Raw genomic sequence first — 19,039 nt, forward strand, 5'->3', positions numbered from 1 at the left:
TAGATAGATAGATAGATAGATAGAAATGGATAAATGATACATGCACATAAAATAACACATCACTGTAAAACTTTAGGCTTAAAGGCACAAATAAAAAATGTCTGAAAGGCTACAAATTACTGTGTCCTTTCACAATGAGGAGAGTAAAGGCTGAAGGGACCTAATAAACGTCAACAGGATGCTGGGGTTGAGGAGGGGGAAGGATCTGAGCCCAGCTGTGCCCTTTCCAAGGCTCCTCCACCATCCCACATTGCCTCTAGAGACCACCCAAGAGCTGAATGTGACAAAAGTGGTTAGAAGGGGCCTTCGTGTCCGCACAGCACAGGCTAAAGTGTTAAAAGCCAAAGGGGACTGGAATGGTTTTTGTTTTTCATTAATGAACCTGTTGGAATGTGCCAGTCAGCATCTGAGCTCAATGGCTCCTGCTGTGCCAGCAAAGCCACAGCCACTTCCCAGCCCTGTTCTAGTCTTGTCTGTCAGGGGACTGGGAAAGGGACAGATCGGTCAGAGGGGCACCTTCTACACCCATGAGGACTTCTGCTGACTTCTTCCCTGCTTCATGCTCCACTCATCCACCTCCGACTAAGCCCTGGCAGGTGGCTCCTCTGGGAATCCTGTCTCCTACAATCATCCTTCAAGTTTGGATTCTATCAGCCTTGCTGTTCGCTGGTCTTAGTGACACGCAGTTAGTTTCACTTTGACCTAATAATTTTGAGTCTTTTCTGGTTTTAGCAGCCAAAGAACATAGGGAATTTCCTTATTTTTTTTTAATGTTGTTCCGTTATAAAACTATAATCAATTCTTCCTCAGTAAACAGGATACTTAATTAAAACTGCTGGCCCCTTTAGCTGCCTTCAAAGGTTGGAGGAAAGCTTTCCTAATCTAGATGAAAATAGCATCCGTCCCTTTCATTTGGATTCCAGGTGCAGGTGCCTGCCTTAGGATGTCAGAGGTCAGTGCAAGATGTCAGAGGTCAGTGAAAAGTCTCATCATGAAGACTGAATGCATGCCTGGCCACCGCTGGGTGGCCTTGCATGATCTCATTCAGCCTCAGTATTCTCCATCTGAGAAATGGGTGCAATACCACTTAAGGTTGCTGGGGAGTTAAGATAGCATCTCTGACATGCTTGCACACCCGTGCAAGTCTGAATGCTTCCTTCTCTTCTTTCCTCTTGCCGAACAACAGTCTTCCTCTGTCCACGATTCTCGAGATACTATTAGCATTGGTACACGTGGACATGCACACTCGCAGGTACACGCACACACACCCCAAACTAGGTGGTTGTCAATTCTCTAAAGTCCCACAATTTCATTTTCTTTGTGTCTGTTTGTCTGGGGACGGGGTGAGAGGGCATAGATGATGTTTGTCGTTTGTCTACAAATGACTTCTTTGCTAAAACCACTTCAGATCTGATGTTGAAGGAACACACCCCTGGCAGTGGTCCCTTTTAGAACAACTCAGTGATATCAGGGCTATTCTCCAAGGCTGGCAGCTGCTCCTCCCAGGCCCAGGGCTGCCACCTCTTCACTCCCTCCACTCCCACCAAGGCCACTGCCTAATTACTCCTTGTGAATGGAGACAGAGAGAAGGGAATTTTCTCTACTACTCCCATCTCTGCTGAAACCATACACATACACACACACACACACACACACACACACACACACACACACCACCCCACTCCAGTTTCCAGAATGCTCTGAACATTTCCCATCCTTTCCTGAACTATGGTTGCCAGAACAAAATCGGCCTGGCCAAGGCTACCTCCTTCATTCCCAGTGCCCTCCCCGCTGCTTCTTCAGTCAAGGTTTTGAAGGAGGAGCAGGGACTGGAGGGAAGGCCCCAGGTGAGGTGACTGCTGCCAAGTCTCTTTCTTTGCCCCACAGTGTATCTGATAAGCCGCTGTGGAGTTTATTCTTCTAAACACTTCGATAGGGTGCAGGGCCTGCAGTTGCCATAGAAACACCTTTTAACTCCTCCTCATCCAGAAGGTTGTGCCAGTCCCCTGGGCTTTGGAGAAAAAAGAGAGAAAAGAGACACCCATGGATAAAGAGACAGGGAGAGGGAAGGCCATTTTGGTGTGGTGATGGGGGTTTACCAGGGGCCCAGCTAGGCATGCTGTGCCCTTGCCTGGCAGCATGGCATCTGGCCAGGGTGAGAGTGCTTGGAGATTCTGGAAGAGGAAGGAGGCAGATGGGCTTGTGCACACTTTCGGAGCTCCAGTTTCTCCCGAGGACAGTTGGGAGCCATCTACTGGTGGCAACAGGGTGTCTGCTGCTGTCAGGCGGCAGCAGGTCAACAAGCCAACAGGCCCACACCCACACCTCCCATTTTTAAAAGCATTATCTCATCTCTTGTGCAGTGCACCAAACTGAGGGTTAGCGAGTCTGGATTCCTGCCAGAGCAAGGATCTCTCTCTCTCTCTCTCTCTCTCTCTCTCTCTCTCTCTCTCTCTCTCTCTCTCTCCTCTCTCTCCTCTCTCTCTCTCTGTGTGTGTGTGTGTGTGTTCTGGGTTTGGCATATTTCTTCATAATTTGACTTTGTTCTAGGAAGCATATTAAGAGGAAGGAAAAACAAAAAAGCTGTTTCTCGAATAAACCCATAGAAATTACAAGAAACTTTGTCAGTCCGACCTACAGTGGGACCCTTATGAAAGGAATCGCTGATTCCAGGAGCGCCCGCTGGGAATACACTCTTGTGGTCAAGGCTAAAACCTCTGATCTCTAGGATAGAAATGAGAACCCTCTCTCCCTGCTCACACTATCAAACCAAACTGAACACACCCCGACCCACTGTGAAGCCAAAAAGAAGCCATAGAGTGCACACCGAGATTCCTCCACCTGCTAGCTCACAGGCCAGCACCAGGCTCTAGGCTGACAAAACCAGACAGCACGAACTAGTCGAGAATCAGTCACTGGCTACTGAGAGGAATGGCCAAGAGGAATCTGGGTGGGGGCCCTCAGGGGAGAAGGGAGAAAACTTTCCCAGCCCTCCAGCAATCCAAAAAAGGATGCTTGCAAGCACTCTATAAAGCCAGGGGGTTCTCCCCCAGGGACAGAGAAGGGCTGGGTGACTTCGGGTCCCAGGAAACCTTCAAGAAGGGTGACTGCAGGGTCACACAAACACCCTGGGCTGCCAAGTGGACTGACCTGGCCACCAAAACCACCTCCCAGATCTCTCCCTAGGCTGGCCTGACCCACCAGCAGTGCCTCTCCAACCTCGGTTTTCTTTCCTGCCAGGTCGCCACCCCTCCCCCCCCCCAACACAACACACTTGCAGAGTAGAATCCCTCACTCAAGACCCAGTGGAAATTTTCCATCTCCTTTATGACCATACTTAAAACACACACACTCCATTCTTCACCGACTCGAAACTGGCCAAGGGCAGCCTCTTGTCCCACCCCTGCCCAGCAAACACACAACAGGGACATTGGACCTGAGATCTTTAAGGAGCTGGAGAAAAAGAGTAGCCAGTTTCCACTTCCCCTGGAGCCCTCCAAACACTAATGTCCCCAACACTCCTCTGGATAGTGGGTTTTGCTTCTTATCAAGTCTCTCTAGCCAGCACAGTCTCTTCGAGACCATCAGCACAAGAGATGAGACCTTTGACAGCTTTGCTCTTTTGGTGACAAATCTGCTTTCTCAGATGATACTCTCTCTCCCTCCTCACATACATTCAGGGAAGAAAAAAAATATATCTTCCTGTGAATTTTCACAGCTATGTGGTAAGTGATCCCCCACAGTCACCTCAGGCCAGCTATCAACACTCAGATGCAGTTCTCCCAGGGAGGAGGGCAATCCCACAGTTTCCCCCCTCCCCGTTTTTTTTCCATCTCCCCCTCCCCCCCTTTCCAGCCACCCAAACTTGGCAGGCAAGAAGCTCCATTAGCACTTGCTGGGAGAGCCTGCAGCTAGGCTGAGTTTCTCAAGGAAAAGAATGAAGTTCAAGGGCGCAGGAGATAAGCTATCTCTGAACGCTAGGAGTTTTCTCTCTTGCAACTCCACCGGCACAAACTCGCAACTTGTAAAGCATACTCGAGGTCCCAGAACTTCAGTTAGCGTTCCAACTTTTCAGACCCTCTCTCACCCTCCTTCTCCAGCTCTTTTCCCTTCAAGGCAATGGGGACATTTTCTAGACATCAAGCAGGGACCTGGTTCACGCTCGCCCGCCAGAGACCACTAGGCCACTCACTGATTGGGTTCCCTCTGCAGGGCATCTACCCACACAGAGTCCCCGCCCAGGGAAACTGAGTCTTCCGGAGCACTTACCGATGTCGGAGTTGCAGAAGGCATCCTGGGGATGGCTGGGAGAGCATGTGCACGCTTCCGCACCCCAGTGCCCAAGGCTCCAGCAGCTCAGGAGCAGGACAAGCCCAAGCCAGGGAGTCATGGTAGCTGCTGTGGTCCGCTGCGGGGACTGCCGCTCTTTTCTTCAAAGTTGCCGAGCGCTAACGCTGATGCTACAGTCCGAGCTCACTCGCTGGGTTTAACCGTGCACTGTGGGCAACTCTGAGCTCCAGGGAAGTGCCTTCCAAGTAGCCAAGCGGGACACGACTAAGTGGCCAAGGGTCGCTGGAACACGAGTCCGCGGAGCCAACGAGTGGCCTCCGGGAGAAGGATCGGGAAGCGGAGAAGCGGGAGAAGAAGCTTCTTGGCGCTGGCGGCTGCCCGCTGCCCACTGTGAGCAAGAGTCCAGGGCTGCAGAGTGATATAGGGGCGCGAGGGGACCCAGCCCCTCGGGAGCTCGGGGTCCGCCCCCTCCGACCAATGGCAGCGCCGCATTACCTCATCGGGCCTCCAAAAAGGGGGCGGGGCCGGGGGGCGCGGGGCGACAGGGCGGAGCCGGCCCGGACCGTTCAGATCCTTATAGGGAATAATGCAGTTGTGGGCACGCGAGTGGGTGGGCTGGGCGCGTCCTGGGCCGGTGTGCTCTGCAGCGGCGTTCCATGGCCCCTTCGCCCTACGCCCACCGCCCCTCTATGAGCCTTGGACCTAAACAAGGATTCATTCCTAGCCACCCAGCCTGCCAGCACAATCCCTTCCAAGGGTCCCAGGTGGCCTGCGCCCTGAGGTCCTTGATCACACCTCCTGGAAAAAGTAAAAAAGGAAGCCTCAAAGAAAATTTCACCTTATCTTTCCTAGAGAGAGCAGGGAGTAAGAGGAACCCCCCTGGACAGATGGCATTGGCTTCCCTCACCCCCCCACCCCCAACACACACACACACACACACACACACACACACACACACGTTCACACACACACACCCCTCTGCCTTTGTGGGATGGCTGTGGTAATTGTCACTGGGGGGGGGGGGGAAAATGGATCTGTGGAATTATTCAACAGACACTGTTCTGGACGTCCAGCAAGCACTTGCAACCAGGGCGATTGTGCTAGTATGATGAGGAAACTAGAATAGTTGGAGCCCTAGGTTAGAATGACTAAGAGGGTGTTGTTTTCTATGGGACAGTAAAAGAAGTGACATCATGCCAGAAGAACATCAATCACAAAGGCCTGGGTCTTCTTTGAAGGAAAGAATATAGGGAAAAGGGGAGTATGACCGCTGGTCTCCCTGGTGGCAGACAGCAATCCTTCCTTCAGCAAGGAACTTTTGAGCTAAAGCAGTCCGTACATGAAATAAAACCAGATCTTAGAGAAAACCACCTAAGATCATAGATGACTAACTGTAACAGAGGAATATTGGTAATGTTACTACCAACCCATTTTAAGTAACATCTTAATTGGTGTGTGTGTGTGTGTGTGTGTGTGTACTCACGCTGTTGTTGTTCTGTCTTTTTGAGACACAGGCTTACTATGTAACCCAGGCTGACCTTGAACTCAAGATCTTACTGAGTCAGGCTTCTAAACTGTTAGAGTTACAGATGTGCAGCAAAGTACCTGGCCTATGCTCTCCGTTTTTAAAAGCAGGATTCCATACTCCATCTCGTGTTTACATATTCCTTCTAGTTGGGGAAAGTGAGAACAGGTGGCCTGGGTACCTTCCAGCTGAAGATGCAGGCCCGGAAAGGGGATGCTCCCACCACAATCTCGAGCTGACTCTTCTTACCAAGAGGGACGTACATCCCGGACTTGGCATCCCTTTGATGGGCAGTACTCTTTTATATTAATCTCTCCCCCCCCCTCTCGCCTTATGCCTTATCTGGTTTTGAAGGAGACCTGTGTTTTAAGCTGCAGAGTGCTGTAAACTTGTAACAAATGAGGAAAATCCAAGGGAACCCCTTGGGTTATTCCCCAAGAAAAGAGACTTTAATGGCAGAAGCCGAGGGGAACTTGGTAACATTATTTCTGACTGCACTGCCCTTGTTGAGGTTGTTGTGTGTTGATGCGGTTGTTGTTTTGAGACAGGGTATCATTAAGTAGTCCAGGATGACCTTGAACTCTCAATGCCCATGCCTCAGCCTCCCAAATGCTTCCAAGAATCCCCAACCCAAGTGTTGCAGCTATACAGAAGAGAGTCTAGCTCCCACCTCTTTCTGTCTTACCCCCACTCAGCTCTGAAGCCCCCCCCTCCTTAATTCTGTTTCAGGGTGCTCTGGCCTTCCCACTACTCTTCTAGCCCGAGCTCCCGGAATATGGTTATATTGTTTCCTTTCCTGACACGCGGAGGCCTCCTATCAGCTATTTGCAGCATTGCTTTTTTAGCCCTAGGAAAGTCCCAAGAAACTTGAGTGTAGATAGTAGCCGGCAGTCAGTCACTTGAGGCCCGAGTCATGGGCACTGTGGGGCCACTCTGAGGAGCTAGGTTGAATGAGGACATACTAGGTGGAATCTGAGAGATTCGCTGAACCTTGCAGGGTGCCAGTCATGTGGAAGACTTGAGAAGGGTTTATAGACAAATCCCTTTGGTTTAACATTTTACAGGCTAGCGGCTTCTCTTCTCTGCTTTGCTATTGCAAGACCATTTTGTCCAAAGTACCCTTTGTTTTTCCTCCAAGAGAAAGCCTTTCTGGAATGCAAGACAATCGCCAGGCAACTACTTTCTGCTACGTGTCACAGAGCAGATTCCTCAGAGAGGACATCTGAAGTGTGTCTTGTTCTGGGGGCTACTTCCTTTTCAAAGTATGCGTGTCTTCTGATCATTTTCCTTCCTGGCAAGTGCTGGTTTGCATTCATGTCTCCCTTGATTCTTCTGCGTTGACTCGCCCAGAATTTGAGGGCTTCAGGAAATACATAGAGCATTCCGGTCAGGGGTCTTCTCTTCTGCCTAGGTTGAGATGCTCTTCTCCGCTCACCTCTGCAAGGTCAGCTCAGTCATGACCCTAGGAACAAGATGACGGGGCCCCTTGAGTCCTCATGTAGTATGCCTTGAAGCCATCAATCTGGACATTAGCTTGTCCACTGGATTAATAATGTGTAAGGATTGCTTCTGCTCGTCCGTTTTGTGAGCAAGACTGAATGGGCTGGAGCTTGGGTAAGAATGGGGAAACCAGCGTTGCCGTTCTCTTCTGATGGCTGAGAACAATGACAAATTTATGAAACTGGACGAGCTGAAGAGGCTTCAACCAACACCTGGCTTGTCCTCAAACCTAACTGGCTCACCTAGTCCCTCTGTTGGAACTTTTCTAGGGAAGGTAAGAACATGCCCACTTCCCTATGTATCAAAATTCAAGGGTAGACCTGTAGGGGGTATTTACTTAGGCATCTAAAGAAGATACAAAGTTGCCCCAAGACTGTTGAACTTCCTATTCAATGTGAGAAAAATAATGTTCAGAAGAAAGAATTTACCTAGTGTCCCACACTCAGCTAGAGGCAGAGCCAAGTTCATGTTGTGAACCCTGATTCCTTAGCTTCCATCTGCATCACACCCACAGGGCTAAGTCTTCCAGGCCAGGGCATATAGTAAATGTATTTCCAAGTCCCGTAGCTGGCCTGTGTGTGGAGAGCTATCTGCCCTGCCTAAGAGTTCTTGTCTCCACTAACAGATCCTCTGAGCTGACCAGCATTGTGTAAGTTCTGTGGAACTCAGAGGTTACTGCCAGAGTTTCGCTTTCTACCTTATTGCATGATACCTTTTGAAAACATGCCAAGCACGTTTTACCAATACATGTGTGAATACCTCCTTTCTGGAGAGGCAAAGCAGGCTAGGATGGAAAGGAGACATATCCAGACCTGAGACCTGTGACAGATGTGACTGCTGAGCAGTCACACTTCCAACCCAGTGGACAAGTCACTTAGTGCATCATGTTTATTGGATAAAAGATTAGACTTTATGATTCCCGGCAAGATGTCCCTTGGTGTTAGTAGTGGTGGTGATGATGATGATGATGATGATGATGATAGTAAGTCTACTATCCCAAGGGAAATTCTCAAAGTTGAGGTGAATGGCTGTGAAGGAAAATAAAACTCACTGTATGAGCAGGTTTAGCACCAAACCAGCATGCCCATCCACCCCACTCTTAGCATTTCCTCCCACCCTACTCTGTCTTCCTAGACACAGGCTTAAAGCAAAAGATGTCAGTGTAGACTGTGATGATAAAGGCACAGGAGAGACTTGGAATCTTGTTTCTGGAGGAGCCTCTTGGTGTTACCAGTCCATCTTTCTGTTTTCTTTTGGATTGGAATCATTAAAGTGTCCAGAGCCGTGTCTTTTGTGTTCAAAACTTAGTGGACTCTTGCACACGTTCCAGTCTCAATTTAGATGTTACCTCCTTAGCATGGCCCTTTTCCATCCTCTTCTGGCGGATTCCTCACAGCACCTAGTTGGGTTCTTTTTCGCGTGTAGCTGACTGATATGGTTGCTCATCTACCTGTTCCCCTTCCTGATGTGTAAGACCATTGAGGATAGAGCATTGGCAGCAAGATTCAGTTCATTAATGGCTGCAGGGACCCAGATGTCCACAATAGTCCTGAGGCTCAATGTTGGGCTTGCAGCTCCCCAGAGGGACTCACCGAGCCTATCCCTCTAGCTAATGCTAGGGGGCGCCGTAAGCCAGAAAACACCAATTCCCTGAGCCTTCAGCCTGCCGGTCTCATAGGCCCAGAAAGGGACAGATCCACGCCAGACAACGGGGTGCGGGTGCCTTGAGTGGGTGAAACGAACCCTTCCCGTCTGACGGCCACAAAGTTCTCAGTTAACATTCCGTCTGGCTCTGCAGCTGCCTGAGCTCCTCCGCCCCTGGACTGGCTGCATGTCAATCTAAGGGAGAGAGAGGCTCATTTGGGAAGAGACACATTTGTGAATCACTAATTTGGGGGCCACATGGAGGTCTGAGAACACAGCATAAGATGGCAGAGTCCCACTGTTCCAAGTGGGGCTCTGGAAGTTCAACCCGGAGAAGGTACTGACAAGCCAAGGTCAGGACTACTGTCACATAAGGAAGTGCCTCGGCTTCCCTCCCTTCCCGCTCTAGACCCTAACCACAGCGCTTTCCCCCAAACCCACAGTACATGTGAAAGTCATTATATTCAAAATAGCCTTTTCCAAGCAACGGACAGCCTGGTCCACCCATCACCAGGAGCCCTAGCCAGACCCTCAGCAGAGTCGCTGCCCAACACGGGGCATTTAGGAGCCTAAGAAGGTGGGAGCTTAAGGTTCACTCTGTGCCTGGTACCAGCTGGGAGTAAACACCTTTCCTGGCTTCCATCTGGAACCAATTTCATGGCAGTAAAATCATAGGGCGTCTCTCGCCCCAGCTCCCCCACCCCCCAGCCCTGCCAGGGAAGTGAAGACCCCTCTGTAAGGTCTCTGGCTGTGTTCAGGTGAATGCTGGGGTTTTCGTATTTCTTTCCATAGACAGCTATTCCCAGGAATTTTAAGCCAGAAAACACATGTGTGTGGTAGAGACATTTTGTGTCCTGTGTTTTCTGGGGTGGTGGGAAATGGGAAGTCGAGTTAAATATTCCAATTCTTGGTTTTCTTTTAATGGCTGTATGTTCAGGCAGTCAATTATTTCTGCAAAGGATAATATGAAGTGGAGGGACCAAAACTTACCCCCACAAGCCTAGTTTAATATGTTCCTTATGCCTCTGGGGTTACTGCACTTTGCCTTTAACAATGAGGACTTAACCCCCCCCCCGAACTACCCCCCCCCACTGTGGCTTTTCTGAAGGTATCAGACTCAGCTCCACACAGGGTTGTCTTGGCCAACCAGCCCTGCTGGGGCTCAAGGAAAGAAGAGGGTGGACTTGTGGTCAGGCTCCTGCCGGCCACACTGGGCTGGAGATCATGTTTCTGCAAAGGTGCTGTGAGCTTGCCTTGGTGAAGCCCGACACAACTGGAACTGGCTTGTCCTGTGGTGCACTGTCCAAAGGGCATTTGACACTGCAGGTTGCCTCCTTCTTGATACCTAGCTGTGGAAGTTCCTCTGCCTCTGGCCTGTCACTTTCTATCTCCTGACAGGTACCTTTGGCCTCAGTGGCAGACCTCCAGCTCTTCAGGTTTCTGGGCTTGGATCCTTGCTTTTTCCCCTTTAGCCTCTGCTCTCACCTTGCATGATCACCTTGCTTCTCTCCTGGCCTTGACTGGCTAGTGTGCTATGTGCACTGAAATAAGACGCACAAGGCCACAGTGTCCCCTCTGGCTTCCTGACCTTCCCTGTCCATCCTCCTGTGACAGTCTTACTTGCAAATCCCATGACATAAGCAGACTTCACTTGCCCTGAAATCATTGTCTTCTCCCTCCTGTCGCTTCCAGCATTACTCATTCCCTCCGATGACATCACCCGCCACCATGTCCTAGAGAGCCTTGAACTGGACATCTCTACAAGTAGTCTGTCTTTCCCACTCTCACTATTCCCGCCCTGAATCCAACCTGGAGAATCTCCCCCAGACAGTGCCGGCAGCACCATAACTGGCCCTGCTGCCCCCAGTCCTTTTCTCCTTTTCTGTCCAGCTCTTCTCTTGCTGACCACCGTCATCTCACAGATCAACTCACATTCTGTGGCTCTCTGAACAAAGTTTTAAACGCCAGAGATGTACAAGATCCTCTCTGATCTGCTTCTTCCCAAGAGCACCCCAGGCTGCAACTGGAGGTGACACCGGTCATATAGAACATCACGTGACTGTTACCCAGCAGCAGACCAGCCCTTAGTGCCACCTAAACCTCTGTTACCTCAGTCCCATCTTGCCCCATTTTATGCCCCCTGCCCTCCCTCTTCCACTCCCATCTGCCAGGAATCAACTAGGACCACCAGCTTTTGAATGTGCTCTGACTCCAGTTTCCCTTTCCGCTGTCCCTCTGGGCACCTCTTATGCTGCTCTGCGCCCCTAGTGGTTTAAATGTCTAAATCTTCTGTAGACCCAAGCAAACCTGGGTGCTTCTCAAATGCCCAGTGGAGCACCTGCACACAGTAGACACTTAGCAAAACACAGAAGAAAGAGACTAAGCAATGAATTGAGGGGAAAGGTCCAGTGTGTGTCAATATCCCCATCGATAATCCACCATGAGAGGTTCTAGGGCCTAACTCGTTGAACTTGGATTCTCAGAGAGATTCTCAGAGGTGAGCAGTGTCACGGGTACAACCAACTCAAAAGGGCCAGCAAGCCAGCCAGCCACAGTGCCACTGTCCTTGCTCCTGTGAGACAAATGATTAAGAGTAGGCAGGCAACGCATGTTCATGGCATACCTTATTATATTTCGATAATAGAAGAGTCCTATACCTCCTCACCAGAACACTTTGAGTTGGTGGGTGTGAAATTAGAACATGGATTGAGGTCATCCCAGGAGGAACTTCTAGGGAAAACACCTTGAAATTTTCTTTTTTTCAACTACAGTGTTTTTAAAATTGATTGTATGCGTATGCCTGTGCGCCCGTGTGGCTGTCAGGGGAGTGGTGGGAGTTGAACCTGTCTTTCCAACACACGAGTTCTGGGAGTCAAACTCAGGTTGTCAGACTTCGTGTCAAGTACATTTACTCTGTAAGTCATCTCAGCAGCCTTTGAATTTTCTTTCTGATGGAAGCTGTGTCCACTGTCAAAAGCCCATCTCACTGGATGGTGATGATGGCTGAGCTCACAACACCTACTGTGGTCTCTTTGGTCTTCTCAATTCTTTGTTTAAGATTAGTCATGCCTTCATCTTTCCCTAGACATTTTTTGTCCCCAGAAATATTGCATTTCATTGGTTTTTCTATTGTTTTCAGGTACGTTTGATAGAACAAAACATATGAAACTGAAGCTTCTAGTACAATCTGTTCTTGCCTGATAGACAGACAGACAGATAGACAGATAGACAGACAGATGGTAGATAGATAGATAGATAGATAGATAGATAGATAGACAGACAGATAGACAGACAGATGGTAGGTAGATAGGTAGATAGATAGATAGACAGATAGATTGTTAGATAGATCTTCGAACTTGACCAGTGGGCCTTGTGTTTAAGAGCAGTGTCTGCAGATATCCTTGATGACAAAAAATTTGCCCAAGAGGCCCTTCACAAAGTATGTGTAGACATGAGGAAATATTAGTTATAAACTTCTACGAAGGGCTTGTGCTTTTATGTCTTCCTTAGTCTTCCAACCCTAAATAATAGACATTTTGCATGAGAGAAAATATGTGTGTTGCACACAGTGTGCCAATCCAAAGTTAACAAGAGTTACCTTCCTCTATCCCTCTTCAACTTATTTTTTTGAGACAGTGGCTCTCCTTGAACCTGGAGCTCCCTGATTCAAGTAGGCTGACCAGCCGGTGAGCTGCAGAGGAGAGATCTGCCTATCTCTGTTTCCCCAGCACTGAGATTACAGGCATTGCCACACCACCTTTCTTAGATCCCTGGTAGAGCTGTGACTTCAGGTACCTCAAGCTTGCACAGCAACAAGCATCTCCCTATCACTTTATGTCTGCCTTATAATCAAGGAAGCTGAGGCTTAAGGAAGATATCTTGCAGACACTAAATATTGTTTTTCTTCCCTTCATATCATCTTCTAGGTCTTCTTTCAGACTCTTTCTTGCTATGATTGTCTTTCCTCCTTTCATCTGGCCACCTCTGGTTTATTGGAATACTGAAGAATGGGCCCTAGGGTCCCTGGGGTGTACCTGAGCTGTCTGACATTGGCTCAGCAGAATCCATTGCTATATTTTCCCAGAGTTCTCTGAGTCACTTGTAAAATATGATCATGATTAAAATTGTAATTGCAAAAATCAACAATTAAGTTAACTTTATTTAAAGCAATGCAAATTAACACCAAACTTCATCCTTTCCTAATCACATATACTCCTCAACTTAGAATGAGAATATATCCAAATAAACTCACCATTGGTTTAAAATATCATGATCTCAACAGTGTGTAATATACTTGACCAGCTAAACCTTTGAGCTGAGCCACAGACGTGCTGCAAAGTGTCTCTGAAGGGGACCTACTGGAGTTTGTGCTCACTGCCCTTGTCCAGCACATCAGGTGAGGTTTATACTGAGTGTCAGTAGCTCAGGAATTTCCCCACCATCTTTAAGTTAAAAAGGAATCCTCATGAGTCAAATGTCTGCGTGTTTTTACTGTCTCAAGTTCGATATTCTAGAGGTTATTCCCATTGACTTTTGTCTGCATGGTGGTGACATTACATAATGCTCTGACATTGTGTATCATTCTCATTCTGTAGTGTGTGACATCACAGTGTAACTTAGTCAGAATATTTACACCATGGAAATTGGCCAACCCAACAAATCGGGGCTTCTTGTCTAGGAGAACCATTTGGTAAGTATTTGGTAAGTGAACCTGTAAAGGTTCACTCTTATTATTTCCCAACTGCAACACCCTGGATAAATAACTTTGCCTCCTCATGCCTCGGTGTCTTTGTCTGTAATATTGGACAGCGTTAATCCCTACTTTAGAGTTGTCGCAAGTAAATGAATTGAGACATCGAAGGGATGCAGTAGGATGCTTTGCACCAACTTGGCATCAATGAGCAGCCACTGTCAACGTTATTATACAGTCAGGGTTGTCATCAAGCACTGTCTCCCTCCTGAGCCGAATGCCATCCATTCAGGACAATCCAACTTGGAACTTATCACAGTCTGCTTGGATTGTTGCTCTGTGGGTGTACCAATTATTCTTCTCCTCACCACGTATGTGACAGAAGTGGTTTAAGTGAGGAAAGATTTGTTTTAGCCCTGGATTTCATGGAATATGGGTCCCCCCTGGCAGAGGCTTGTTGTCCAGAGGCACTTTCCCTACGGTGATGTAGCGTGTGGTGTGGCTTGTTATATCTTGGAGGACTGGGAAGCCGAGAGTGTGGAGCAAAACTGCAATCAGATATCATTTGCTGGGTTCCCTGCAGTGATTCACTTCTGTCAGGTAGGCCCCATGTCTCAGAGGTTCCACAACCTCCTCCAACCGTGCTCCCTGCTGAGGACCAAATGTCCAGCTATGCAAGCCTGGGAGGACATTTCATAGTCAACCAATAATGCTCTGCCCATCTTTATTAAGTGTGGTGATTGGCTTGGGCTAGCTGAGTTTCTCAGTTCTGAGCACTTCTCCCAGTGCAGGACACACAGCATGTTCTCAGCAAGCTGGGCTTAGGTTTAGAGGGCACATTTTTTGAGAGGATATTGGAGAATCCGGATTGGATAACAGAGGATTCCCTAACCACGTTCTAGCACTGTAAACCTTCCTCTTCCACACTGGAGAATTGCTAGGATGTTATGATTGGGGTTGGTTCCTTACGTAAGAATCTTATGGTGAAGCCTTGTTCATAGTTCAAGAGCTGAAAGCCTCCCATGACGTGGTATCCAAGGAGACCCTCCTTGCCCACTGGCCTCAGCTTTATAGATACACTCTCTCTATGTGCTATATGCAGCCCAATGAAGTTCTCAGCCTGTCCAAAGAAGCATGGCCAGTAACTTTCCAAACTGCTTGAAGGTGCCTGGAACTGCTTCTGCTTCAAGTATTTACTTAAAAAAAAAAAAAAAAAAGAATTTAATGTCATATCAACACACCCTAGCAGAACTGCACATACCTGAGGTGTTTTTGAGGCCTGTGATTGGAGGCTGGTGGCAGGAGAAGGAGGGGAGAGCCTAGAGGCATGGTAAAAACATTTTTTTTTTTTTTGGTCTCTTGTTCCTTTGAATAAACTGGTTTCTGGCTTATGCAACTCCTAGTAATTAAAATCACTGGAATACTTTGCATTTTTACAGCGACTTGAAGGCGGCTCAGAGGCCTGGAGCTGAAGCCAACTCGTGGGGGGCCTGGCGATCCTGTGATGCCTGTCCCTTGGCAGGGTAAAGGTGCTGGCATTTGGCTTGTGGAGACAGGGGGAGGAAGTGAAAGTGGTCATGATTTGTATCAACTTCTCTCTCCTTTCCATAGACAGGTCCCCATGTGTATTATCCAGGGAAGGGAGGTCACCAAGGGCCACGCACTTTCTGAAAGTCTAATGATAATTGATGACATCTAAGAGTACTAAGGATGCTCAAGCTTTTGTTTTTTTTTTTTTTTTTTTCTGATACTACCTGTATATCATACCCTATAGTAAGAACCCATACAATATTTGATTTAAAATATAGTCAGATGATCCCAGGCCTAGTGGCCCATGTCTATATTACCAGCTACGCCTGAGGCTGAGGCAGGACGATTCCAAATCCAAGGCATTATCAGTATATATGATATACTTAATGCTCACACTTGCTGTGGGTTTTTACAAGACCCATGTTTATGTGAAGAGAACATCTGCATGCATTTCTTCTCTTATGCCAAGGGGGAAATCATTATTGTTATTTTAAGGATACACCTCCGGCACTGTGCTATGATTTGCTTTTATTACTGAAGGACTTGGGTCTCACACAGGTAACCTATATATTGTAGAGTTCTAAAAGATGGTCGGTAAGAGGCAAGTCTTGTGATTAGTTCTGTGTTGCTCTGTGACAATGTGTCAGTAACTTTGTGGTTTATAACATTGTATTTTATCCCCTGATTTCTCAGAAGTCCAAACATGGCTTCACCAGGTCTTCTACAAGGACTAAAACCAAGATGGTACCCAAGGTCCCCGTTTCCTCTGGGACTCCAAGGAGGAAGGATCCGTTTCTTTACTCATGTGATTGTTGACAATGTTGAGTCCCTCAGTGTGATGGTTTGAATGAGAATGGTCACCATATGCTCATATATGTTGAATATTTGGTCCCCAGATGGTGGAACTATTTGGGAAGGATTAGGAGGTGTGGCCTTCTTGGAGAAAGTTTGTCACTGAGGGGTGGGCTTTGAGGCTTCAACGGGTACCTGTGATTCCCAGTGCTCTGTTTGCCTCGTGGTTGTGAATCAAGATGTGGTCTCTCAGCTGTTCCTTCACTTGCTATCATGGACTCAACCCTGTGAAGCCATAAGGCAAATCAAATGCTTTCTTTTTGAAATTCCCTCAGTCGTGATGTTTGATCACAGCAATAGAAAAGTACCCGAGACATCCAGTTTCTCCTTGGTTGTGGCCTGGCTTGCCTCCATGGTTTCTTGCCACATGAGTCTCCGTGTAGGCAGCTTCACTGTGTGACAAGTTCCTTCCTCAACAACGGCATGAAAGAAAGTCTCCTGAGATGTCGATGCAGTCATGTTCATGTAACCAGGTACATCTTGTCTCTCTGTCCATGTTCTATTTATGCCACAATCTCTGCCATACTCAGGAAATGGGAATGACACAGAACATGAATGCCAACACTAAGAGTCATGGGGGTTACCAGGGCGCTCTCTCTAGAAGGAGTAATTAGAATGAGAAAAGCTCTGGACACCATGGAGTTCAGGGAGTTGATGGAAGTACTTGCTGTGGTGGACTTCTTTAGCTCTTTAGACCAGATGATTTGTTTGTTTGTTTGAATTAAACTAACAGCCTCGGGGCTTGATTTGGTTTGAGCGTAGCATTGTTTTTTGACAGAGGCTCAGAAAATTTCAGACTCCCAGATTTTCCTGAAACCTTGGGAGCTCTGGGCCCATGCCCCAGGATTTTGTTCACAGGGATCTAGAAGCAGCTGTCCAGCTTATAAGAGAAGTATGTTCTGCTTATCTCAGTCCAGTTGCCTCTGCTTCTCTGCCAGGATGCCAAAAGGATGCTATCTCTGGTTTTCCCTGTGTGCAGGCCCCATACCACATCATCCACACCTGGGAGAAACAGCCAGGCAACTTAAGTGAAGGACAAGCCAGACCTTAGTGGTCATCTGAAGGGACCCAAATACAGGAGGAAAACTGAATAACAAGTATTCCAGGTTAGGGCGAGCCTCTGTTGAGAGCTGAGACAGGGCACCTCTTTCTGTGGATCTTTCATTCCCAGACCTGCTAACTGATGAAGTGTCCAGTCCCTCTGACTTTAGGAGACTCCTATGACTTCCCAGAGAATGGAGAAAAGAAAACATAACCGTCCTTCAGAGTCCAGACCCAGACACAGGGAAGCCAGCTTTCTTCTGTTAACACGAAAAGGCCTAAAGTTCTGTCTGTTTCCCTTCACGACATAAAATTCTTCCTTCAGAAACAATTTTTCATGAGGAAAAACCAGCTGTCTAAGATGGTGGAAGAGGAGAAATGTGTCACTGTGAGGTGTGGAGCCCATTCATTTATACTGCTGACAAGGACAACTGTTCTGTAATGGAATGACAAGAAAGGGGAGGCAAGTGTCTGTTGCTGTAGATCCACACAGAACATGACACTTCTCTACCTAGGAATCCCACGCAGGCCCCAGAGAAGGGAAACCATCAGGAACAAGCAGGAAGAACATTGAATAACAATTATACCATAGCCTTGGTTCAACCAACAGTGATAATAATAACTGATATGTGATAGTGCATACTATGGACCAGACACTGATAATGTCCTGTCTCTACCCAGCCCTGTGAAATGAGCACATCGCCCCTTCCTAACTTGTGGGTGAGGAATCTAAAACCCAGAGAGGTTAGGGCATGTGCCTATGGCCACACAACTCATTGGAGGCAGGCTCAATGAGAGCCAATCATTCCAGCATCAAGATCTGGATTTTTATGTACTACTTGATCAGTCATGCAAGGATTATTTATTTATAGAATATTTATTTATTTATTTATAGAATAGCCTGTGTAAAGTGCCATGCTAACACAGCGGGGGTGGGGGTGGGGACAAGGAAAGATGACAGAGTCAGGAAATTTTCCCCAGCTCGTGTGCTTGCTGGTACAGAGCTGTAGGGAAGATGGTGAGCTACAGGGTCCTGCAGGGCTTGATGACTTGGGTTTTGTGTCTTAACCTCCCAGCTGGAGCTGACTTCCCTCAGTCTATGGATCTAGGTCATGGAGGATGATCAGGAGTTAGATCATTGATTTTTCAAGAACCCCATTGGATTGTCCAAAGGCTAATTGCTTATAAAAAACAAACAAACAAACAAACAAACAAATAAAATAGAAGAGAAGGAGAAAGGAGGAAGGCAAATGAGGTGATGGGGAAAAAAATGAACAGAGACAGACAGACAGATAGACATACCATAACAGCAACAACCTGAATCTCCATGTGCTCAGTGCTAAGTACCACTAAGCTCTTTCACTACACTTACTCTTTGCTCTCTCCCCTACTCAGGGTAATCAGAGCCTTACGGTGAGGTCGATGTTATCACCTCCATTTTAAGACTAAAGAAACCAAGTACAGGAGTCTCAGTACCTTGTCCAAGGTTGTTTCGGCTTGCGCAAGGACACACGGCTGGGACACGGAGCCAAGATTCCAAATAGGCAACGTCACTATAACCACCAGGCCCATAGCCAGTAACAAAACAGTGACTATTTGAGGTCCAGGTGTGATCCCTCCCATTTCAAATCTCTCTGTGGCAAGACTTCCAAGGGTGGAGATGGGGACACCAATTTAAGGAGTTTGTAGCCAAGAATTCTCTGCTAACACTTAGATGGAAAATACCAGAGACTGCAGAGATGGGAAGAGGAGATCAGGAAAGCCAACAATGCACTCTTCAGAGGTGTTTTGGTATTCGTGCCTGATTGAGTGCTGTTCTATCCAGCATGGGGGTTGTCTGATGGACTGCCCTAGTAACTCAGTGGCACAGACTTCTGAAGCTCCCATGACATGTTCTCCCCTGCTCTCTGTCGGGGCTACTGGTGACTGGAGAAATTGCCTCTCAGGGAGGCATAAACTAGATATGG

The 19,039-nt window shown here is 47.8% G+C and overlaps 2 protein-coding genes across 2 annotated transcripts in view; one reads left to right on the plus strand and one right to left on the minus strand.

The window, feature by feature from the left end:
- Timp3 (TIMP metallopeptidase inhibitor 3) overlaps positions 1 to 4,825 on the minus strand; it is a 49,561-nt gene extending 44,736 nt beyond the window's left edge. Inside the window, exon 1 of the mRNA XM_021204346.1 lies at positions 4,270 to 4,825. Coding sequence (XP_021060005.1) covers positions 4,270 to 4,390 — 121 coding nt within the window. The 5' untranslated portion in view covers positions 4,391 to 4,825. The remainder of the gene's footprint in view (positions 1 to 4,269) is intronic.
- Syn3 (synapsin III) overlaps positions 1 to 19,039 on the plus strand; it is a 430,935-nt gene that overhangs the window by 189,304 nt on the left and 222,592 nt on the right. The gene's annotated exons all lie outside the window — the stretch shown is intronic.

This window comes from Mus pahari, chromosome 9 (assembly GCF_900095145.1).
Source record: "Mus pahari chromosome 9, PAHARI_EIJ_v1.1, whole genome shotgun sequence".
In the NCBI taxonomy this organism is placed as follows: Eukaryota; Metazoa; Chordata; class Mammalia; order Rodentia; family Muridae; genus Mus; species Mus pahari.